The 23,027-nt window shown below is 44.2% G+C and overlaps 1 protein-coding gene across 1 annotated transcript in view; it reads left to right on the top strand.

The window, feature by feature from the left end:
* Positions 1-21,689: 21,689 nt before the first annotated feature.
* Positions 21,690-23,027, top strand: part of TTC9 (tetratricopeptide repeat domain 9) — a 35,198-nt gene continuing 33,860 nt past the window's right edge. Inside the window, exon 1 of the mRNA XM_014481346.2 lies at positions 21,690-22,304. Within this exon, the coding sequence (XP_014336832.2) occupies positions 21,866-22,304 (439 nt within the window). The 5' untranslated portion in view covers positions 21,690-21,865. The remainder of the gene's footprint in view (positions 22,305-23,027) is intronic.

The raw sequence follows: 23,027 nt of genomic DNA, 5'->3' as shown, positions 1-23,027 counted from the left end.
GTTGGAAGAGGGTGTTTGCTATGACCAGTGCGTTCTCTTGGGAAAACTCTATTAGCCTTTGCCCTGCTTCATTCCGTATTCCAAGGCCAAATTTGCCTGTTACTCCAGGTGTTTCTTGACTTCCTACGTTTGCATTCCAGTCCCCTATAATGAAAAGGACATCTTTTTTGGGTGTTAGTTCTAAAACGTCTTGTAGGTCTTCATAGAACCGTTCAACTTCAGCTTCTTCAGCATTACTGGTTGGGGCATAGACTTGGATTACTGTGATATTGAATGGTTTGCCTTGGAAACGAACAGAGATCATTCTGTCGTTTTCGAGATTGCATCCAAGTACTGCATTTTGGACTCTTTTGTTGACCATGATGGCTACTCCATTTCTTCTAAGGGATTCCTGCCTGCAGTAGTAGATATAATGGTCATCTGAGTTAAATTCACCCATTCCAGTCCAGTTTAGTTCGCTGATTCCTAGAATGTCGATGTTCACTCTTGCCATCTCCTGTTTGACCACCTCCAATTTGCCTTGATTCATGGACCTAACATTCCAGGTTCCTATGCAATATTGCTCTTTACAGCATCGGACCTTGCTTCTATCACCAGTCACATCCACAACTGGGTATTGTTTTTGCTTTGGCTCCATCCCTTTATTCTTTCTGGAGTTATTTCTCCACTGATCTCCAGTAGCATATTGGGCACCTACCAACGCGGGGAGTTCCTGTTTCAGTATCCTATCATTTTGCCTTTTCATACTGTTCATGGGGTTCTCAAGACAAGAATACTGAAGTGGTTTGCCATGCCCTTCTCCAGTGGACCACATTCTGTCAGACCTGTCTACCATGACCCGCCCATCTTGGGTTGCCCCACCGGCATGGCTTAGTTTCATTGAGTTAAACAAGGCTGTGGTCCTAGTGTGATTAGATTGACTAGTTTTCTGTGAGTATGGTTTCAATGTGTCTGCCCTCTGATGCCCTCTTGCAACACCTACCGTCTTACTTGGGTTTCTCTTACCTTGGACGTGGGGTATCTCTTCACAGCTGCTCCAGCAAAGTGCAGCCACTGCTCCTTACCTTGGATGAGGGGTAGCTCCTCACTGCCACCCCTCCTGACTTTGAACATGGAGTAGCTCCTTTAGGCCCTCCTGCACCCGAGCCACCGCTCCTTGGACGTGGGGTTGCTCCTCTTGGCTGCAGCCCCTGACCTCGGGCATTGGGTAGCTCCTCGCCGCCACTGCCCCTGGCCTCAGGCAGGGGGTAGCTCCTCTTGGCTGCGCTTGTGCTCCATCGCAGCTGTCCAAGCATTTATTATGCCCTAGAAACTCAATGAAACCCCTGACATAAATTTTGGCATTTAATCCTCTCAATAATTTTATGAAGTGTTGGGTTGGCCAAAAAGTTGATCTTATGGAAATGTCTGAATGAACTTTCTGGCTACCTCAATACTATAGTCTCCAATCTTAAGATAAGGATTCTGAAGCCTATTAAAGTTGTCACTTTTTGACTGCGCACAGGTGATAAGTGGCAAAGCCAGGATTTGAACACAAAAGCCTGGCTTCAGAGTCCTCACTGTAATCACTACACTTCGGTCAGGGTAACCTCTGATGTCCCTCTCCCACTACCTAACCCCGGCTGCCACCTATTCAATGAATCTAATAGGTATTTAGATTCAACAAATAGGTATTTGTTCCTATACCATGGAGCCTTATCACATTTTATTTCACACAAGTTACATCATTAAAATTATAGGTTTTGAATGGTTGTGTTGAGTTCATCTGGTTTAACAAGTTTTGTCTAGCTTAAGCTCTAGAAGTAGCTAAGAAAGAAGAAACAGGTAGAGCCAGTCACAGGTTGGCCCAGGACAAAGGTGAGGCCAAGAGATTTATTTTTCAACCCTGAAGGTACATGGAAAGAGCTGAGTCTTGGCTTTCCCTCCACAGCTTGGAGAGCTTAGTACCTTCCCAAGTAGCAGAAGCCACCTTTACCAGCAGGAGTCTCTGCTTCACAAAGCAATATTCTCCTTGGCTCTATTTTTGGCTCCAGAAACACGAAGCTGGCTGGATTACCTTCGCAGTGCTCAGGAGTAACTCTAGAGCCCAGATTTACCAGCAAAACAAAATAAAATAACATTTCATCTTTTTCTGGCTTTTTAAGGATTTTTTCAAAAATATCCTGAGCTTGAAAAGTGGAAGTTGCTCAGTAGCGTCCAACTCTTTGTGACCCCATGGACTACACAGTCCATGGCATTCTCTAGGCCAGAATACTGGAGTGGGTAGCCTTTCCCTTCTCCAGGGGATCTTCCCAACCCAGGGATCAAACCCAGGTCTCCTGCATTACAGGAGGATTCTTTACCAGCTGAGCCACAACGGAAGCCCAAGAATATTGGAGTGGGAAGCCTATCCCTTCTCCAGGGGATCTTCCCGACCCAGGGATCAAACTGGGGTCTCCTGCATTGCAGGAGGATTCTTTACCAACTGAGCTATCAGGAAACCCATCCTGAGCACTGTGCTACCCAGTCTTCAGGCTAATGCACAAGACTTGGAAATGAACACTTGGCTTGCCTTTTTGTACTTCCCCCTAGCTGTCTGGTAGTCCTCACCTCATACTATGATAGCCCTCATAGTACCTATGTATTGCCCTTCAAGCCCCTCATTCAGGTCTATTCATTCTGAAGATTCTGAACTCTTCTCTAGACCTCCTTTCCCATATGCCAAGGTGTCCCTGATAATGCTAGAATTTTTGAGAATTAAATAACAGGCAACTCAAAACAATATAGTACCTTACCTTCCCAGTATAGAAAAGTACTTGAAAAATATGAAATAAATGGATCAACTACAGTACAACTTGGTTGCTGGAAAATAGAAGTAAAGAAAGACTGGAAGGATGAAAAAGGAAAGAGGTAAAGAAAAAAAGAGAAGTTGTTAATAAGCTTTCTCTATATGGTATAATATATGCTTTCACATGTTTCTGTCTTAATAGTACCCTTAGGCCGCCTCCTTGAACCACACCAGTGAGCATGAACTTTGATTTATTGAGAAAGTTCAGAGAGCCCTGGATTTCTGGTGTTAATAGATCAGGTATTTTATAACCCCTGTATAAAATTATCTGATATACGTAAGAGAAAGAAGTATAAATGAAGCTTTATGTTCATCCTAATCCTTTTTCTCTGCCCTACCAACTTTTATGTCCAAATATGTCCCTCCCAGGCACACACCTCAGCCCTGAATTTACTGACAAAGCCTCTGCAGCCTGTGAGTGGGAAGGCTGAGACAAAGTGTAAGTAGAGGAAATAAACAACGAATGATAAGCTTGGCTGGTGACAGATTGCTGCCACAGCAGCAGAATCTGCAGAAGTTTAGATGCAATTCTGCAGATCTGAAGAGATCTTGAGAACAAGAGAAGGAAAAGAAAATGTGTCCATCTTCAGTAGCTCCTTAACGAGTCCACTCTTCACATGTGGTTGTTACAAGCCAACAAGACAGGCCCATGCAGTCCAAACATTTGTGGTGGTCAGTGGTGTGATTGGAGTTGCGTGAGAACAGCTGCCTGCTCAGGAAAAGCTCTCTTACTGGGTCTGAAATGTTCTATTCATTCACCAAACCTTGATGATTTCCCAGTTTAAACATCATCATATCAGGGCAACCATATTGTGCCAGTTAGGTGCTCACATTGGAGTGATTTGAATAGAAAAGGGATTGATTAAAGGCTAAGAGTTGGACTATAAAGAAAGCTGAGCACCAAAGAATTGATGCTTTTAAACTGTGGTGTTGTAGAAGACTCTTGAGAGTCCCTTGGACAGCAAGGAGATCCAACCAGTCCTTTCTAAAGGAAATCATTCCTGAATATTCATTGGAAGGACTGATGCTGAAGCTGAAACTCCAATCTTTTGGCCACCTTATGTGAAGAACTGACTCATTTGAAAAGACCCTGATGCTGGGAAAGATTGAAGGCAGGAGGAGAATGGGTCAAGAGGAGATGAGATGGTTGGATGGCATCACCAACTCAATAGACAAGAGTTTGAGCAAACTCCGGAAGTTGGTGATGGACAGGAAGGCCCGGCATGCTGCAGTCCATGGGATCGCAAAGAGTCAGACATGACTGAGCAACTGAACTGAACTGAACTGAAAGGCTAAGGGTGGAAGAGAGTGATGTCAGCAAGATGTTGGACTAAGAAGCTTCAGGCCCTCCTTCCCCACAGAGACACCAAGTTAACAATACATGGACCAGAATACCTCTGTGAGAACTCTAGGGACTAGTCCAGAAGCCACAGCACCCAGGTCACTGTGAAACAAAAAGAGCTTTCAACAACAGGGGTAGGTAAATTTACAGCGTCTGGCATACCCATCCCTGTCCTTCCTCTGCTCAGCATAGTGCTGAGCAACTGGGAAATCTCTCAGACCAAGGCTCCCTTTTAATATGGAATCAAAAGAATGGACCGTATGTCTAGCATTCTAGCTTGTCTGGAGGGTTACCTGAAGGACTGGTGTCTATCTAGCCTGACTTGGACCTCTGAAGGCACTTGCACCGGAGTTTGGAAACTGCTGAAAACAGAGGCAAGCAGTGTGTTAGAGCTGCAGAACCACAGGTAGGCACTAGGGGGAGCAATAGGTCAGAAAAGGTTTGAGATTTCCTACAATTTGCAGCGGAGCTGACTGGTGAGCACACAAAGACTGGGAGAGGTGGTTATTCTTTTTAAATCCTAGCAAAATATTATAAGGCACATAAAGAACATTGGAAACATGGGCCAATTCCATAATAAAAACAAAACTCCAGAAACCAACTCTGAAGAAACACAGAATTATGAGCTGCCATAATTATTAACTGGCATAAAGATGCTCTCAATGAGTTAAAAGAGAACACAAGCAGAAAACTAAATTAAATCAGGAAATGATGCCTAAACAATATGAGAATATCAACAAAGAGAAACTATAAAAAGAAGAACCAAACAAAAATTCTGGAGTTCAAAAATGCAAAAGTACTGAAAAATTCATTCAGTTCAGTTTAGTCACTCAGTCATGTCTGACTCTGTGACCCCATGGACTGCAGTACACCAGGCTTCTCTGTCCTTCACCATCTCCTGGAGCTTGCTCAAACTCATGCCCATTAAGTCAGTGATGCCATCCAACCATCTCATCCTCTGTCATCCCCTTCTCTTCCTGCCTTCAATCTTTCCCAGTATCAGGGTCTTTTCCAATGAGTCAGTTCTTCACATCAAGCGGTCAAAGTATTTTTCTAAAAAGTCATTAGAGGAGTTCAATATCAGATTTTACAGGCAGAAGAAAGAACCAATGAACTTGAAGATAAATCATTTGAAACCATTGATTCAGAAGAGTAAAAAGAAAAAAAAATGAAGAAAACCAAAGATGAGGTACTTAATGTCTGCAGGAGTAATATACATATTAGGGATCCACAGAATAAGAGAGAGAAGTTGGCTGAAAGCTTACTTGAAGAAATAATGGCAAAACTTCCCAAATCTGAGGAAATAAGTGAACATACAGATTCAAGAAGCTGAAAGAAATCAGTCAGGATAAATCTAACAAAAACCACACTGAGCTTCATTGCAATCAACTGCCTAAAGTCAAAGATAAAGAGAGAATCTTGAAAGTGGCAACAAAAGACAGTTTGTGACACCCAAGAGAGCTTTCATAAGATTATCAGCAGATTTCTCAGCAGATACTTTGCAGGCCAGAACAGAGTGGCATCATATACTCAAAGTACTGAAAGGAAAAAAAAAAAAAATCTATCAACCAAGAGTACCATATTCATTAAAACTATCCCACAAAAATTAAGGAAAAACTAAGACTTTCCCAGATAAACTAAAACTAAAGAAGTTTATTGCTACTAGACTTGCTCCACAAGAATTATGAAAGAGTCCTTCAAGTTGAAACAAAAGGAGAACAGACAGCAACACAAAGATGTATGAAAACATAAGATTCTCCAGTAAAGGTAAATACATGGACAAATACACTAATAGTAACCTGTACTACTGTAATTTAGGTACACAGAACTTAAATGACAAAAACATTTTAAAGAGAACTATAGATCAGTATTAAATTATATATATATAATATCTAAAAATATAGTTTGTGATATCGGTAACATAAAGTGGAGAGGTAAGGCTGTAAAACAGCGGAATTTTTGTGTGCAATTGAAGTTGTATCAGTTTCAAATAGAATGCTATCACTTTAAGATGTTTTTGTAATTGTAGTGATAACTACAGGAAAATGTTATGTGAAGTACCTAGTCAAATTCACAAAAACCAAAAATGGAATGGTAATTACCAGGGTCTGGAAAAGGGGGAGGAAAGTTGTTTAATGGGTATAGAATTTGAGATTTACAAGATGAGCAAGGTCTGGGGATCTGCATTAGAATCATATGAATATACTTAACACATCTGAACAATATACGTAAAAATGATTAAGGTGGTAAATTTTATCCTTTTACCACAATAGGAAAAAGGCTACGCATATGAAGGGAAAGTTCATGTTTAATGGGTATAGAGTTTCAGTTTTGTGAGATGAAAAGGATCTGGGAGATGGATGGCAGTGACGGTGGCATAACAATTTGCATGAATGTAATGCCACTGAACATGCACATAAAACTGGGTAAGATGGTGTGACAAAAAATCCACACAGGCACAGCCTCACACACCAGCATCAGAGCAGGTCTCAGCACTTGACTGAATAGACTACTGCCAAGCAGATAGAATTTGAGAGTAAAAAGGTTGCGAATAGCTCCAAATAGCTTACCCTATTAACAAGGCTTCCCTCATAGCTCAGTCGGTAAAGAATCTGCCCGCAGTGCAGGAGACCTGGGTTGTATTCCTGGGTTGGGAAGATACCCTGGAGAAGGAAATGGCAATGCACTCCAGTATTCTTGTCTGGAAAATCCCATGGATAGAGGAGCCTGGCAGGCTACAGTCCATGGGATCACAAGAGTTGGACACGACTTAGTGACTGCTGCTGCTGCTGCTAAGTCACTTCAGTCATGTCCGACTCTGTGTGACCCCATAGACGGCAGCCCACCAGGCTCCCCCATCCCTGGGATTCTCCAGGCAAGAACACTGGATCGGGTTGCCATTTCCTTCTCCAATGCATGAAAGTGAAAAGTGAAAGTGAAGTCGCTCAGTCGTGTCCGACTCTTCGTGACCCCATGGGCTGAAGCCTACCAGGCTTGTCCGTCCATGGGCTTTTCCAGGCAAGAGTACTGGAGTGGGGTGCCATCACCTTCTAAACCACCACAATTAACAAGAAATTTTACCATTAAAGACTTAATATCTTAAAACAATATTTATAATAGGGTCATGACGGAATGGATTTCTCTGGTAGCTCAGATGGTAAAGAATCTGCCTGCAATGAGGGAGACCTGAGTTTGATCCCTGGGTTGGGAAGATGCCCTGGAGAAGGGAACAGCAACCCATTCCAGTATTCTTACCAGGAGAGTTTCATGGACAGCGGAGCCTGGCGGGCTACAGTCCATGGGGTCGCATAGAGTCGGATGCGACTGATAGAATAACACACACACGACAGAATACAGAATCTTACTCTAATGGTTCATCCAAAAAGACTTTTAATACAGAGACTACTTACAAAAGTATGGGCATGATTATTAGAACCAAGAAAGAATGCTGAAGCTACCACAGAGCATCAAGAGAAGGAAGATACTGGGGCAAAAGGCAGAAATTGTTTGCTGTTGTTCTGCAGTCACTAAGTTGAGTCCAACGTGGTGCAACCTCTTGGACTACAGCAGGCCAGGCTCCTCTGTCCCTCACTATCTCCCATAGTTTGCTCAAATTCATATCCACTGAGTCGGTGATACTATCTAATCATCTCATCCTCTGCCGCCTCCTTCTCTTTTTGCCTTCAATCTTTCTCAGCATCAGAGTCTTTTCTAGTGAGTCGGCTCTTCGCATCAGATGGCCAAAGTATTGGAACTTCAGCTTCAGCATCAGTCCTTTCAATGAATATTAGGGATTGATGACCTTTAAGATTGACTAGTTTGATCTCCTTGCAGTCCAAGGGACTCTTGAGAGTCTTCTCCAGCAGTACAATTCAAGAGCATCATTTCTTTGGTGCACAGCCTTCTTTATGGTCCAACTCTCACATCGGTACATGACTACTGGAAAAACCATAGCTTTGACTATAAAGACCTTTGTCAGCAAAGTGATGTCTCTGCTTTTTAATTCACTGTCTAGACTTCTCATAACTTTCCTTCCAAAGAGCAAGTGTCTTTTAATTGCATGGCTGCAGTCACTGTCCGTAGTGATTTTGGAGCCCAAGAAAAGAAAATTCATCACTGCTTCCACTTTTCCCCCTTCTATTTGCCATGAAGTGATGGGACCAGATGCCATGATCTTAGTTTTTTGAATACTGAGTTTTAAGCCAGCTTTTTCACTCTCCTCTGCCAAAGTCCATTGACAGGTAGACCCGAGGGAAAGGGGCCCCAGAATCATAACTACCATATTGTCAGGACACAGCCACCCCCCAAACCATGGTGCCTCAGGGAGGGAGAAAGTGGGAAAGAAATGTATTCCTTTCTCTTCCCTCATCCTCCAGTCTCATGTTGGGGCTCTCCTCTGTGCAAAACTGACCAGAAGCAAGAGGGCAAAGGAGCCCAGTCAGTGCAGAGGTCAGTCTCCCAGAGCAAAGCCAGACAGAAAAGCACAGCAAATGGATGGTGAGGCATGGCACAGTATTAGAGAATTTCTAGATTCTTAAAGAATCTTTAAGGTCATCTAAGACAGTCCACCAGGAAGTCTGTGTAAATCATCTTTACTTTTCTAACTGATGTTATTAGAGAATTTCTAGATTCTTAAAGAATCTTTAAGGTCATTTAAGACAATCCACCAGGAAGTCTGTGTAAATCATCTTTACTTTTCTAACTGATGTACCAAAAGCTCCAAAGGCAGCAAAAAGCGTGGCCTCTGGAGTCAGGCAGGCCTGATCCCCACTTGCAAGTTGTGTGACCTTGGGAAAATTACCTAACTTCTGAAAACAGGTTTCTTCTTTGTAAAGCAAGCATCATAATAACAGCCTCATGAGGTTGTGGTGAAATTAAAGAATAAACACAGAGGTGAGGAGACTGGGCCCCTCCCTGATAGGGAGCTGTTGACCTAGTTAAGCCTGGACAATTTGGTCACCAGATTCACAGTGCTACCTGACTTCCCAATTAGTTGAGTGGTTCATCAAAACATCTTTGTTTCTACTTAAACACCCACCAACTGAGGCCTGGTAAAAAAACATTCTGATACATCTGTACAAACAAATACTGTATAGGTATATTTTAAAATGTGATAGTTCTATATGTACATTGTATCAGAAATACAATGATTTCCAGATAATACTTATAATTTAAGATAGATAGGGAAATAGGTAGATAGGTTGATAGATTATCTCTGGAGTAATTCACAAGGACAAATAACACTGGATATCATTGGGAAGGATTTGGAAAGACTCAGTTCAGGGGTAAAAAGAAATTTTAATTTTTACTATATAATCTTGATACCAAAAAGTATTTTGAGTTGGTATCTTATATTCTTCTGTTTGTTCTGTTTTCCCACAACCATTACACAATGCCTACTATGTACACAACAAGGAGATCGAACCAGTCAATCCTAAAGGAAATCAACCCAGAATATCCACTGGAAGGACTGATGCTGAAGCTGAAGCTCCAATACTTTAGCCACCTGATGTGAAGAACCAACTCATTGCAAAAGATCCCAATGCTGGGAAAGATTAAGGGCAAGAGGAGAAGAAGGTGACAGAGGATGAGATGGTTGGATGGTATCATTGACTGAATAGACATGAGTTCGAGCAAATTCCGGGAAATAGTGAAGAACAGAGAAGCTTGGTGTGCTGCAGTCCATGGGATCACAAAGAGTCAGACATCACTGAGTTACTGAACAATAACAGTACTAGGTGCTGGGAATAGAAAAAAAAAGACACTATCCCTGCTCGCGAGCAGCTCTAGCCTAGGTGACAAAAAAGCAAGTAGAGAACCATTATGCAATGTAATGTGTGGCCTATCTGATTTTCCTTATTCAAAACTTAAAGACACACACACACACTCACCAATCGCCCCTTAAACTCCTTTTCCATTGCATGTGTCACATTCTAACATCCTATATTTTTATTTATTTATGATATTTCTTGTCAGTTTTCTCCCATTCCTTGAAGGTGAAAATTTTTGCTTGTTCCCTGATAGATCTCCGATGCCTGAAATGGCAAAATTTTTCAGTGGATGATTGTTGAACTGATGTTGAATGAATAAATGTTATCTAATATAAAAGTATGAAAAAGAAGCTATCAGAACACAGCAGAGGAACACCAAATGTATACATGGAGGTCAGTAAGGCTTCATAGAAGAAGAGACATTTGTCCTAAGTCTTGAAGCAAACATGAGTGACATTGGCTGAAAGACCTAATGTCCAAAGAGCAAGTAAATGAGAACTATAGAAAGATGAAACATACAGGGAATTGGAATTCCAAAGGTAATAAAGATACAAAGGAATGGCAGTAGAGAAAACTGAACGTATGGCAACAAGGATGTGATCCTGTTAACTGTTTATGTTGGTGAGGCAATGGTTTCTTGAAGACTTGTTATAGTGTTCTTTCTTCTTCTGCTGCTGCTGCTGCTGCTGCTGCTAAGTCGCTTCAGTCGTGTCTGACTCTGTGTGACCCCATAGACGATAGCCCACCAGGCTCCCCCGTCCCTGGGATTCTCCAGGCAAGAACACTGGAGTGGGTTGCCATTTCCTTCTCCAGTTCTTTCTTCTATGTATGTTTAATTTTTTTCACAATACAAAGCTAAGAATAAATGAATAAGGGGCTTCTCTGGTGCTCCAAGGGTTACGACTCCATGCTCCTGGCCCCTGGTTGGGGAATTCAGATCTTGCAAAGATCCTGCTTGCCACACATTGCAGTCAAAATAAATAAATAAAAAGTTTTTTAAAAATCAGATCAGATCAGATCAGTCGCTCAGTTGTGTCCAACTCTTTGTGACCCCATGAATCGCAGCACGCCAGGCCTCCCTGTCCATCACCAACTCCCGGAGTTCACTGAGACTCACGTTCATCGAGTCAGTGATGCCATCCAGCCATCTCATCCTCTGTCGTCCCCTTCTCCTCTTGCCCCCAATCCCTCCCAGCATCAGAGTCTTTTCCAATGAGTCAACTCTTCACATGAGGTGGCCAAAGTACTGGAGTTTCAGCTTTGCTGCTGCTAAGTCGCTTCAGTCGTGTCCGACTCTGTGCGACCCCAGAGACGGCAGCCCACCAGGCTCTGCCATCCCTGGGATTCTCCAGGCAAGAACACTGGAGTGGGTTGCCATTTCCTTCGCCAATGCATGAAAGTGAAAAGTGAAAGTAAAGTCGCTCCGTCGTGTCTGACTCTGTGCGACCCCACGGACTGTAGCCCACCAGGCTCATCCATCCATGGGATTCTCCAGGCAAGAGTACTGGAGTGGGGTGCCATCACCTTCAGCTTTAGTATCATAAAATAAACCTTTGTAAAAGAAAAAAGGATAATGAACACGCAAACCACTTTTGGAAAGTATAAAAATGTTTTCTAGGGACTTTTGAGGAGTATAAAAATGCTTTTCTAGGCAAGGGAACATGACTGGTTACCAGCCACAAGTAACAGCAGCCAAACTAGGGTGGCAGCAAGTGGTAGGTGAAAAAGGTAAATACCTTGGAAGGAACACATAAGCCCATAGTTTTTCTATTGTAAATGACAACTCAAGATTAAGCGTGAAAGGGAATTTTTACTTTTACCTAGTTCACACACTAGGAAGTCCAGGGAAGTATCTGGGCATTAAAAACTGCTGATCTATAGCACAGGGAACTCTCCTCAATGCTCTGTGGTGACCTAAATGGGAAAGAAATCTAAAAACAAGTGGATATATGTATACATATGACATATGTATATCAATATATGTATACTGATTCACTTTGCTGTACAGCAAGAAACTAAGCAACATTATAAAGTAACTCTACTCCAGTAAAAATTTTTTAAATGAAAAAAAAAAAAAAAAACTGCTAGATCTAAGAACTTCATGGATAACACTAGAGCTTTGTCTCTCCCTTAAATCCTTTTTGCTTCTGTTCCAATTCAGTTTTCAGATAGGATTTCCCTACATTGTAAGAAAGATGGCTGTCAATTGCCCCCACCTCAAATCCTCCCAACTTAAAGAGCCACTGTCTCCTAATGTCTATATAACTCTCAGGGAAAATTCTGACTCTCTGCTTGGGTCATGTGCTCCTCCCTAACCAATCACTATGGGGTAGAGAGATGGAATAATACGACTGGCCAGGCAAGGAAGAGGCACTAGCTGGAGAGGATGGAGGCTCAGACACTCTTTTTTGGTGTACTGAGCACCCAATTCCAGTATGAGGGAAGGGAAGTTCCCCTACACCAACAAGCAGTTCTTGAGACACCAGCTGGGTGTCTACAATTAAGCTCCATTCTGACACTGTCTACCCAGAGATAGCATCAGATTCTACAGGTCCTACAAGACTGACACATGCACACACCACCCCCTCCCTCCCATTTGAGATGCCACTCACAATTCCAGGTTTTATCTGTGCTTCTGGTTAACGGGCTATAAATCAAAGGTTGCTGTGATCCCCCTCCCCACTTCCCCTCCTGTTTGATTAATTTGCCAGAGAGGTTCACAGAACTCAGAAAATCCACTTGCTCTTTAGGTTACTGCTTTACTATGAAAGGACACAACTCAGGAACAGCCAAATGGTGGAGATGCACACAGCAAGATGTGTGGGAAGGAGCATGGAGCTTCCATGCTCTCTTCAGGCATCCTATTCTCCCCAAATCTCCATATGTTCAGCAACCCAGAAGCTGTCTGAACCCTGAACCCTGTTTTTTTAATGGAGGCCTCATTACCTAGAAATGATGAACTAAATGAGTAACATCAGTGATTGGACTCCAGCTCCAACTCCTCTCCCTTTCCCCAGAGGTTGGAGGTCTGAGGACTGAAAATTCCAACCCCCTAATCACATGGTTGATATTTCTCCTGGCAATCTTGATTCCAGCTTGTGCTTCATCCAGCCTGGCATTTCGCATGATGTACTCTGCATATAAGTTAAATAAGCAAGGTGACAATATACAGCCTTGATGTATTCCTTTCCCTATTTGGAACCAGTCTGTTATTCCATGTGTGGTTCTAACTGTTGCTTCTTGACCTGCATGCAGATTTCTCAGGAGGCAATTGCCAGGAGAAATATCAATAACCTTAGATATGCAGATGACATCATCCTTATGACAGAAAGTGAAAAGGAACTAAAGAGGCTCTTGATGCAAGTGAAAGAGGGGAGTGAAAAAGCTGACTTAAAACTCAACATTTGAAAAACGAAGATCATGGCATTCGGTCCCATCACTTCATGGCAAATAGATGAGGAAACAATGGATACAGTGACAGACTTTATTTTCTTGGGCTCCAAAATCATTGCAGATGGTGACTGCAGTCATGAAATTAAAAGACGTTTGCTCCTTGGAAGAAAAGCTATGACCAACCTAGACAGCATATTAAAAAGCAGAGACATTACTTTGCTGACAAAGGTCCATCTAGTCAAAGCTATCGTGTCTCCAGTAGTCATGTATGGATGTGAGAGTTGGACTTGAGAGTCCCTTGGACTGCAAGGAGATCAAACCAGTCAATCCTAAAGGAAATCAGTCCTGAATATTCATTCGAGGGACTCTCAAGAGTCCTCTCCAACACCACAGTTCAAAAGCATCAATTCTTCTGTGCTTAAGTGAGTTCCAAAAGTCATCTCATTAACATAAAAAAAGACACCTTCATTGCTCTCTTCATTCAGGAAATTTCAAGGGTCGTAGGAACTCTGTGTCAGAAACAGAGATAAAGATCAACTGTATATTTCTTGTTATACATCATAATATCACAGACACTGTGATTGACAGCTCTACCAGGACCTCATAGAACAGGGGAAGGAAGAATCCCCTAAGGAAGACATGCTGACAGATCCAAATAACTGACATCATAGCCCCTGTGGAGAGCTACAATTGATAGTGGAGATGGGAAGATTGAGGGGTGCAGAATGGATTGAGTAGTAGGAGAGGGTAAAGATAGGCAGAGAGGGTTAGTTTTTCTAAATAAGACCAGACTGAACTAGACTGTGATAGAGGAATTTCTTGTTGGGGTGGCAGTGGGGGATGAAAATATGAAACTCACATTAGCCTCATACGGTTGATACTACACCTGAGCATGAAATATTTAAAAATCTCCCACTTTCCCATAGAGGGATTTTTGAAGATTGAATATGGATTAAAAGCTGGTAATGAAAATGTTGTAATTTTCTCAGGTAAATTGTGAAGTTGAATGCAATTAGAAAAACATCCCCCAAAATAGCGTTGGTTTTGTTGGCATGGGATCAAGGCCTGAACAGCTTAGATTAGTATAAAGAAGATTCAAATATATGTCTTTCACATATGCTTAAGAAACTGAGCTGAAGGAAGAGAAAAAAGCAGCACATGCCATCTGTTTAGGAGGTATGAAAGCTCCAGAGAGAGTTTGAAAAGAAAGGGAAGCTTCAGTCTTCTAAGACCAAGAGGCAGTGAGAAAGGCAGAAACACAAAGAAAGAGAAACAAGGTCAGGTCCAAGGGCAGATACAGAGCCTGAGGCCCATAACGTCAGCAGGAGCACTGTGCCTTCTGCTGTGCATCACACCAAATTCTTCCCAGCAAAATAATCCATGAACATCTCTAAGAAATCTTGCAATGCATCTCATCTCAGTAACAGCTCAGTAATGAGCTATTACATTAGTGATAAGATCACCCATAGGATTCACTGTCCTATGTCCAGTGCTGGCCAAAGGACCAGTGAAACCAACTGTGTAGCAGAAACACCGTGGCTCAGTCTTCATTCTCCCCTGTGAAATCCATGAGCAAGCAATACATTCAAGGACCACCTACAGATGAGCAGTCCAAATACTATTTTTACCTGAATAGGTGCTCAATTTCTTAGTGCAGAGTTCTCTTGCAAAAACAAGATTGGAGCAAAGTAAAAGCCAATAGTAAAGGCTAGATGAGCCTTACCCTCTCCATCACATACCCAAATCTCGCTCTGTGTCCTGCCATCAGTTCAGTTCAGTCACTCAGTCGTGTCCGACTCTGTGTGACTCCATGGACTGCAGCACGCCAGGCCTTCTTGTCCATCACCAACTCCCAGAGTTTACTCAGACTTACATCCATTGTGTCGGTGATGCCATCCAACCATCTCATCCTCTGTCGTCCCCTTCTCCTCCCACCTTCAATCTTTCCCAGCATCAGGGTCTTTTTCAATGAGTCAGTTCTACACATCAGGTAGCCAAAGTATTGGAGTTTCAGCTTCAGCATCAGTCCTTCCAATGCATATTCAGGACTGATTTCCTTTAGGATAGACTGGTTAGATCTCCTTTCAGTCCAAGGGACTCTCAAGAGTCTTCTCCAAGACCACAATTCAAAAGCATCAATTCTTCGGCACTTAGCTTTCTTTATAGTCCAACTCTCACATCCATACATGACTACTGGAAAAACCATAGCTTTGACTAGACAGACCTTTGTCAGTAAGGTAATGTCTCTGCATTTTAATATGCTGTCTAGGTTGGTCATAGCTTTTCTTCCAAGGAGTAAGCGTCTTTTAATTTTATGGCTGCAGTCACCATCTGCAGTGATTTTGGAACCCCAAAAAATAAAGTCTGTCACTGTTTCCATTGTTTCCCCATTTATTTACCATGAAGTGATGGGACCAGGTGCCATGATCTTAGTTTTTGAATGTTGAGCTTTAAGCCAACTTTCTCATTCTCCTCTTTCACTTTCATCAAGAGGCTCTTTAGTTCTTCTCCACTTTCTGCCATAAGGGTGGTGTCATCTGCATATCTGAGGTTATTGATATTTCTCCCAGCAATCTTGATTCCAGCTTGTGTTTCATCCAGCCTAGCGTTTCTCATAATGTACTCTGCATATAAGTCAAATAAGCAGGGTGACAATATACAGCCTTGATGTACTCCTTTCCAGATTTGGAACCAGTCTGTTGTTCCATGTCCAGTTCTAATTGTTGCTTCTCAACCTGCATACAGATTTCTCAGGAGGCAGATCAGGTGGTCTGGTATTCCCATCTCTTGAAGAATTTTGCACAGTTTGTTGTGATCCACACAGTCAAAGGCTTTAGCATAGTTAATAGAGCAGAAATAGATGTTTTTCTAGAACTTGTTTGCCCTGCCATACTGGGCCAGAAATGGAAGCAATGAAAAGTATGCGTGGCTATGCATCTGAGGAAGAGAAAGCAAGATGGCCTGACCCCCAAGAGGAGGCTCTGACTTAGCTCATCCATTCCCACTGCATGAAATAGAAGAGAAAACTGCATGGAGGTTCAGAATCCTGCCCTTGTGAAGTGTGGACCAATTAATTTTCTGGAATATGTTCAATCTAGTGAATATGTCTTCTCTGGGAGAAAGCAAAGGCCAGGAGAGAAGGGGAGAGATGGAACATCCTTTCTTTTCAATACTTGCTTCCCAAAATGTGGGCCACAGACCATCAGTATCATCTTCCCCAGGTGGTTTGTTAGAAATACACTCTTGGGTCCCACCCTAAACAGTAGAATCAGGGAATTGCTTTTTAAAAAGATCTCCTGTGGAGTCACATGCATGTTAAAGTTTGAGAAGCACTGAGTTTGTGAATCCTAAATTCATGCCCAAATTGTCTGTCATTTGGATCTTCACTTACTTCCTAAGACAGTGCTCTGTGTATGCTGCTGCTGCTAAGTCGCTTCAGTCATGTCCGACTCTGTGCGACCCCATAGATGGCAGCCCACCAGGCTCCCCCGTCCCTGGAATTCTCCAGGCAAGAACACTGGAGTGGGTTGCCATTTCCTTCTCCAATGCATGAAAGTGAAAAGTGAAAGTGAAGTCGCTCAGTCGTGTCTGACTCTTCACGACCCCATGGACTACAGCGCACCAGGCTCCTCTGCCCATGGGATTTTCCAGGCAAGAGTACTGGAGTGGGGTGCCATTGCCTTCTCTCAATAGTTAATGAAAAGGGTGTTTGAGAAATTCTCTTTGGCACCTATTTAATTCCATTTGAAGGGAGGAGGCCATTTCTGAGAAACCAGCACACACTTATCAGGGAGTAGTTTAGACAGAGACAGAAGCATACTAAATACAAGCAAACAAAACCATTCTAGACATATACACACAGCTCTGCAGAGTGGGACAGATGGGCCTAGTAAGTTTCCTCTCACACCGTCTCCCCGCCCATAATATTCCCTCCCTTCCTCACTTGTGCTCTCCTTCATCCAATCTAGTCTGAAGCGCTTTTGTTGAACTGTTTCCTACACAGAATAGTTACCGTGTGTATTACATGTCTCTTGCAGCTCCGTCTCAAACCCAACATTGAAGAATGAGATGTTGGACCATTAAGCCAGGACACAGAAAAAACAGACAACAATTGGGCACATACTTCTCACATTTAAATATTGTGACTATGATGATCAAATTCACACCTTATTCCTGACAGTAACCAAATCCCAGGCCTGGATCTCCATCTAATATTTGCCTTCAGTAGCTCTTCCTACCTAAGTAGGAAGTTTAAAATGTATATAGCACACGAAACTTATTCAATATCCTGTGATGAACCATCATGGGAAAGAATACCAAAAAAAGAATGCATATATGTGTATAGTCACTCTGCTATACAGTAGAGATTGGCATGACATTGTAAATCAACTGTACTTCAATTTAAAAGGGGCTTCCCTGGTAGTAAAGAATATGCCTGCGATGCAGGAGACCCAGGTTCAATCCCTCGGTTGGAAAGATCTGGAAAACAGAATAGCAACCCCCTCCAGTATTCTTGCCTAGAGTATCCCATGGACAGAGGAGCCTGGCATGCTACAGTCCATGGGGTCGCAGAGCTGGACATGACTGAGTGACTAACACTTTCACTTTTTCAATTAAAAAAAATTAAAACAACAACTCAGAGTACACAACTCCCAATTTCTTCTCTTTGCTTTACCTGACACAATACTGTAAAGTGAAAAGGGCCAGGGGTCAGCAAATATGGGCTGAATCTGCCATAACATTTATTATGGAATCTAATCATGATGGAATTTAATGAGTCATAATCAAAGTTATAATCTGTTGAGTACTTACAATGTACTTCACCACAATCCTATGAAGTAAACAGAATCCCTATTTAATGACTAAGGATATTTGAAGTTTTCAGAAGTTGAATAACTTGCCCAGGAAGAAGCAAAGATAGAATTCCAATCTATACCTGTCTAAGTCCAAATCTTAACCACTAAACTAGTATAATCTCTCCCTGATCAGAAACTACTACAAACTCACTGTGTGAGTAGAGAATCATTTTCCTTCTCTGGGGCTGTGAGGAGGATTAAATAAGATTAAAGATGTTCAAGCACTTAAAAAAGTAAGGTGCTGTAACATATAAGGTATAATTTAGTACATTAAGGCGGTGTCTGGATAAAAACTCTCAATACTATATAAATGGCAACAAACATGTGAAAAATGTTCACCCTTGAAATTGATGATATCCCAGTTCATTCAATACACAGGTCTTATGTATCAAATTAGGAAATATTTTTTAAAGTTTAATCCTTCATGTTGGCAAGGATGTTGGGAAACTAGCATGTTGCTGGTGAGAGGTCAAGTACTACAATCTTTCTAAAAGCAAATTGAAAGTATGTTTCAAGACATTTTTAGATATTAACATAGTTTATTGTGAAGAAATACAAATGAGGACAAAAACTAAGTATGAATAGAGTTAGTTAAGAGCATAGATACTAAAGCCAGATTGCTTGGATGTAAATGCCAGCTCGACTTCTTTCTTAAAAATATTTATTTATTTGTCTGTGCTGGGTCTTAGTTGCAGCATGGGGGATCTAGTTCCCTTACCAGGGACCCAACCCCAGCCTCTCACTTTGGAAGCGAGGAGTCTCAGCCACTGGACCAGCAGTGAAGTCCCCCAGTTCTATTTATCAGCAATGTGACCTGGGACGAGTCTCTGTGACCTGGTGTCTAAAATGGGGATAATAACAACACCTATTTCACTGGATTATTGTAAGTGGTATCCATTATTTTTATTATCTCAGTGTACTTTATAATAGCAAACACTTGGAATCAATCTATCTGACCACAGAAAAATGATTAAATACACTATGCTACAAACACAAAAAGAATATTGTGAAACCATTAAAAACAAGACTTTAAAAAGCTATTTAATTACATAAAACGTAAAGTAAAAAGAGCAGGAAACTATATATATCATCCCATATCACTCATGTTTGTTAAAAGAGCACTTTGTACAAATATAGATGCTTAGAAAAAAACAGAGAGGAATTATATCGAAATATTAACAAAGAATATACCTGGGTGACAGTATAGAGTGGGGGGGTTTCTTTGTACATTTCTGTACTTTGCAAATCCTCCAGAGCAGGGTTTTTCACACTCTTAATAAGCATATGAATCATCTGGTGATCTTGAGGATAGATCTGGGTCAGCAGATCTTGGATTTTGCAGATTCTTCATCTCTAACAGGCTCCAAAGTGAAGTGGATGCTACTGGCCCAAGGCCTCCACTTTGAGTAGTTAGGTTTTGGAGCCGGAGTCTTCAAACTTGACTGTGCATCTGAATCAAGGTGGCAGTGGGGGTCAAAATACAGACTGCTGGATCCCATGCGTAGAGTTTCTGATTTTAGCAGGCCTGGAGTGGGACCCTGGAAACGCCATCTCCTATTTTCCAGGTGACACTGATGCTGCAGGTCTGGAAACCGTGCTTCAAAAACCAATGATGTAAAATACATACATCTTTTTCTCAGCATCATAAAGGAGGCAGGAGCACTAAAAAACAGGCCACCCTTCTCCTCCGTTTGCAAAATCATATGCAACCCCTTCAAATGCTTCCATAATCTAACCCAATCATTTTCAGTTACTTCTGTTTAGACCATTAAACTCAAACCACTAATGCTGTAAACATCCCCAAGATTCCGAACATCAGGACCTCTGCTGTTTCCTCACTCTGGTTGAGATGACATTTTCTTATATTTCCTCAGGATCAGATCTTACCCATCCTTCAAGGCCTCAAATGTTTCCTGCACAAAGCTTCCCTTCCTTGGGGCTCCATAGGACTTTCTTTTCCTTCTGGCGACATTTACCAATTTCTACCTGGCAGAGTGAGTATATGGGTGGGTGGTCTATCTCCTCCAGTAGACCGGGAGTTAGTTAGAGAGCAGGATAGTCCCTTCCTGGACTATCTTTGCCCCTTGACCTCAGCACATCCCCAGCAGACAGCCAGGGCAGTCTGAAAGAATGAATGAAGTAAGGGATGGAACCTTCCGAGGCGGGGCAGAGCTGTCCTGCAAGTGGACAGTAGGACACGTGCCCAGCCTTGATGACCAACAGCAACAGGTGTTTTCCATCTCTGATGTCCGTGATTCATTCTGCACAGCTGCCTGCACACCCAGGCGTCAGCACACGGCGGCTCTCAGAATATAACGCCTGCAGGGTGAAGTGCCCACTGTGTTCTGGGCGCCTGGGCAGCCACACATGGGGACACATCTCAGTGACAACCTGCACCCACAAAAAAACAGGCCTTGCCACCATAAAATTATTAACACGAAAATATTAACACAGCTCCTGGTTCTTACTGCGGAGAACCAGGAGCTGCAGCTTGTGCCTATGTCCCTGCTTCCCGCCGCACCTGTTCTTTTAGTTTTTAAGAAATCTGTTGCGAGTGAGTCTGCATGTGTCCCCCATCCCTACAAACACATACACACACACACACTCATAATACATCCCTGCACAAACTCATGATACATCCCTACACACATACACACACACACACACACACACTGACAAGACATCCCTACACACACACACACACTCACAATACATCCCTACACATGCACACACACAATACATCCCTACACATGCACACACACTCATAATATATCCCTACACACATACCCACACACACACACTGACAATACATCCCTACACACGCACACACTCACAATACATCCCCCACACACACACTCACAATACACCCCTACACACACACACACACTGACAATACATCCCTACACACTGACACACACAATATATCCCCCATACACACACTCACAGTACATCCCTACACACGCACACACACACACTCACTCACAATACATCCCTACACACACACATTCACTCACAATACATCCCTACACACACACACATTCACTCACAATACATCCCTACACACACACACATTCACTCACAATACATCCCTACACACACACACATTCACCTACAATACATCCCTACACATATACACACACACATATTCACTCACAATACATCCCTACACACACACACACACACACACACACACACACACACACACACACCCTCCCCCATGCGTCTCTTTCAGACTAGGCGCGCCTCCGAGGGCTGGATTGAATGGGAAAGAAAGGGCTCGTCTTTGTCACTAATCCTCCCCTCCTTCAGGCGAGCCAAGCTTCTTCCGGGTCAGCGACAGTCCCCGCCAAGCCTCTCGGGCCCCCGACCCCCGGCACCGCTAGCCCCGGAGCGCGCCGGGGCCAGGTCGCCGCCGACCGCAGGTTGCGGGAGGGGAGGAGGGCGAGGCGGAGGGCGGGCGGCGCGGGAGTGGGGGAGGGAGGGCGGAGGGAAGGAGGGGAAGGCAATCCGAGGAGGAGGAGGAGAGAGCAGCCTCCCGCAGCTGGCGAGGAGAATGGGAGTGCGGGACGACGGACCGCCGCGGGGTGTCACGGCCGCGGCCGAGCTCTCCAGGCGCGGGGCCGGCGCCCGCCGCGTTTAAACCCGGGAGGGCGCGGCGGCGCCGGGCGGCGGCCGAATGGAGAGGAAGGGCTCGGCGGCCGGAGCCAAGGGGAACCCGAGTCCGCCCGCGGCTGGCGAGGCGCAGCGGCCCCAGCCGCCGCTGTGCGTCCCGGGCGGCGGCGGTGGCGGCGGCGGCGGCGGCGGCGGCGGCGGCGGAGGGACCCCGGCGCGGGGCCAGGCTGGGGCGGCGGCCGAGCCCGCCGAGTTCATCCGGCGCGCGCACGAGTTCAAGAGCCAAGGGGCGCAGTGCTACAAGGATAAGAAATTCCGCGAAGCCATCGGCAAATACCACCGGGCGTTGCTGGAGCTGAAGGGGCTGCTGCCGGCCGCCGGGGAACGGGAACGGGACTCGCGCGGGGCCTCCCCGGCCGGGGCCCCCAACCCCGGTCGCCTCTCGGAGGAGCAGAGCAAGACGGTGGAAGCCATCGAGATCGACTGCTACAACAGCCTGGCAGGTGAGCTGCACCGCGCCGCGCCGCGCTCCCGGCCCCTCCTTGCTCTGCCCTCCCCGGCTCCAGCCCGGAGCTGGTCCCTATTCTCTGGCCTCGGTCCTCCGGTCACCGCGCCGCGCCCCGCTCTCCCTCGCGGGGACCGTGCTGCTCCGGGAAGGAAAGCCCAAGAGGGGGGGACGCTTTGGAAAAAGTGTGACTTTTAGGATTAAACCTTTTGAAACTCGTGGTCATCCCGCATTCCTCCCCCGCATCCTCGTAAATTTCGCCTATAAATAGCTGGAAGGACAGATGGGGACCCAGCCGGCCTGGCGGCGACTGCTGCTACTACTGCTCACCAGTGGACCCGGGTCCAAATGCGGGAAGCGGCACCCGGGGTGGGCCACCCGCACCCACCTCATGCCCGGTGGCTGCTGGCCTCGGGGATCGTTGACACCAGAGCTGGCCCTCACCTTCCCCCCAGCTGACCGCATCTCAGAGTCAAATCCTCGCCCGAGTCCCTTTGGCCCCAGTGGCAAAGGGCAGTTTGCTATGATGCTTTCAGCATCTCAAGCAAAATGGATTCCAAAATGCACTTTCTTCTCTCCGAGCTCTGCTGGGGCCTCGGTTGCCAGGTGAAGAGAGCAATCTCAAAGGGAAACTAGTTCAAGGTTGGGCTTGAGCTGTGCTACATTCTCGCCCCCCCACCCCGCCCCCCACTCCGTGTAGCACTGGTTCTCACACCAGCTG

The sequence above is a fragment of the Bos mutus genome, chromosome 10 (assembly GCF_027580195.1).
Source record: "Bos mutus isolate GX-2022 chromosome 10, NWIPB_WYAK_1.1, whole genome shotgun sequence".
NCBI classification, from domain to species: Eukaryota; Metazoa; Chordata; class Mammalia; order Artiodactyla; family Bovidae; genus Bos; species Bos mutus.
This window is presented reverse-complemented; position numbering and strand designations above follow the sequence as displayed.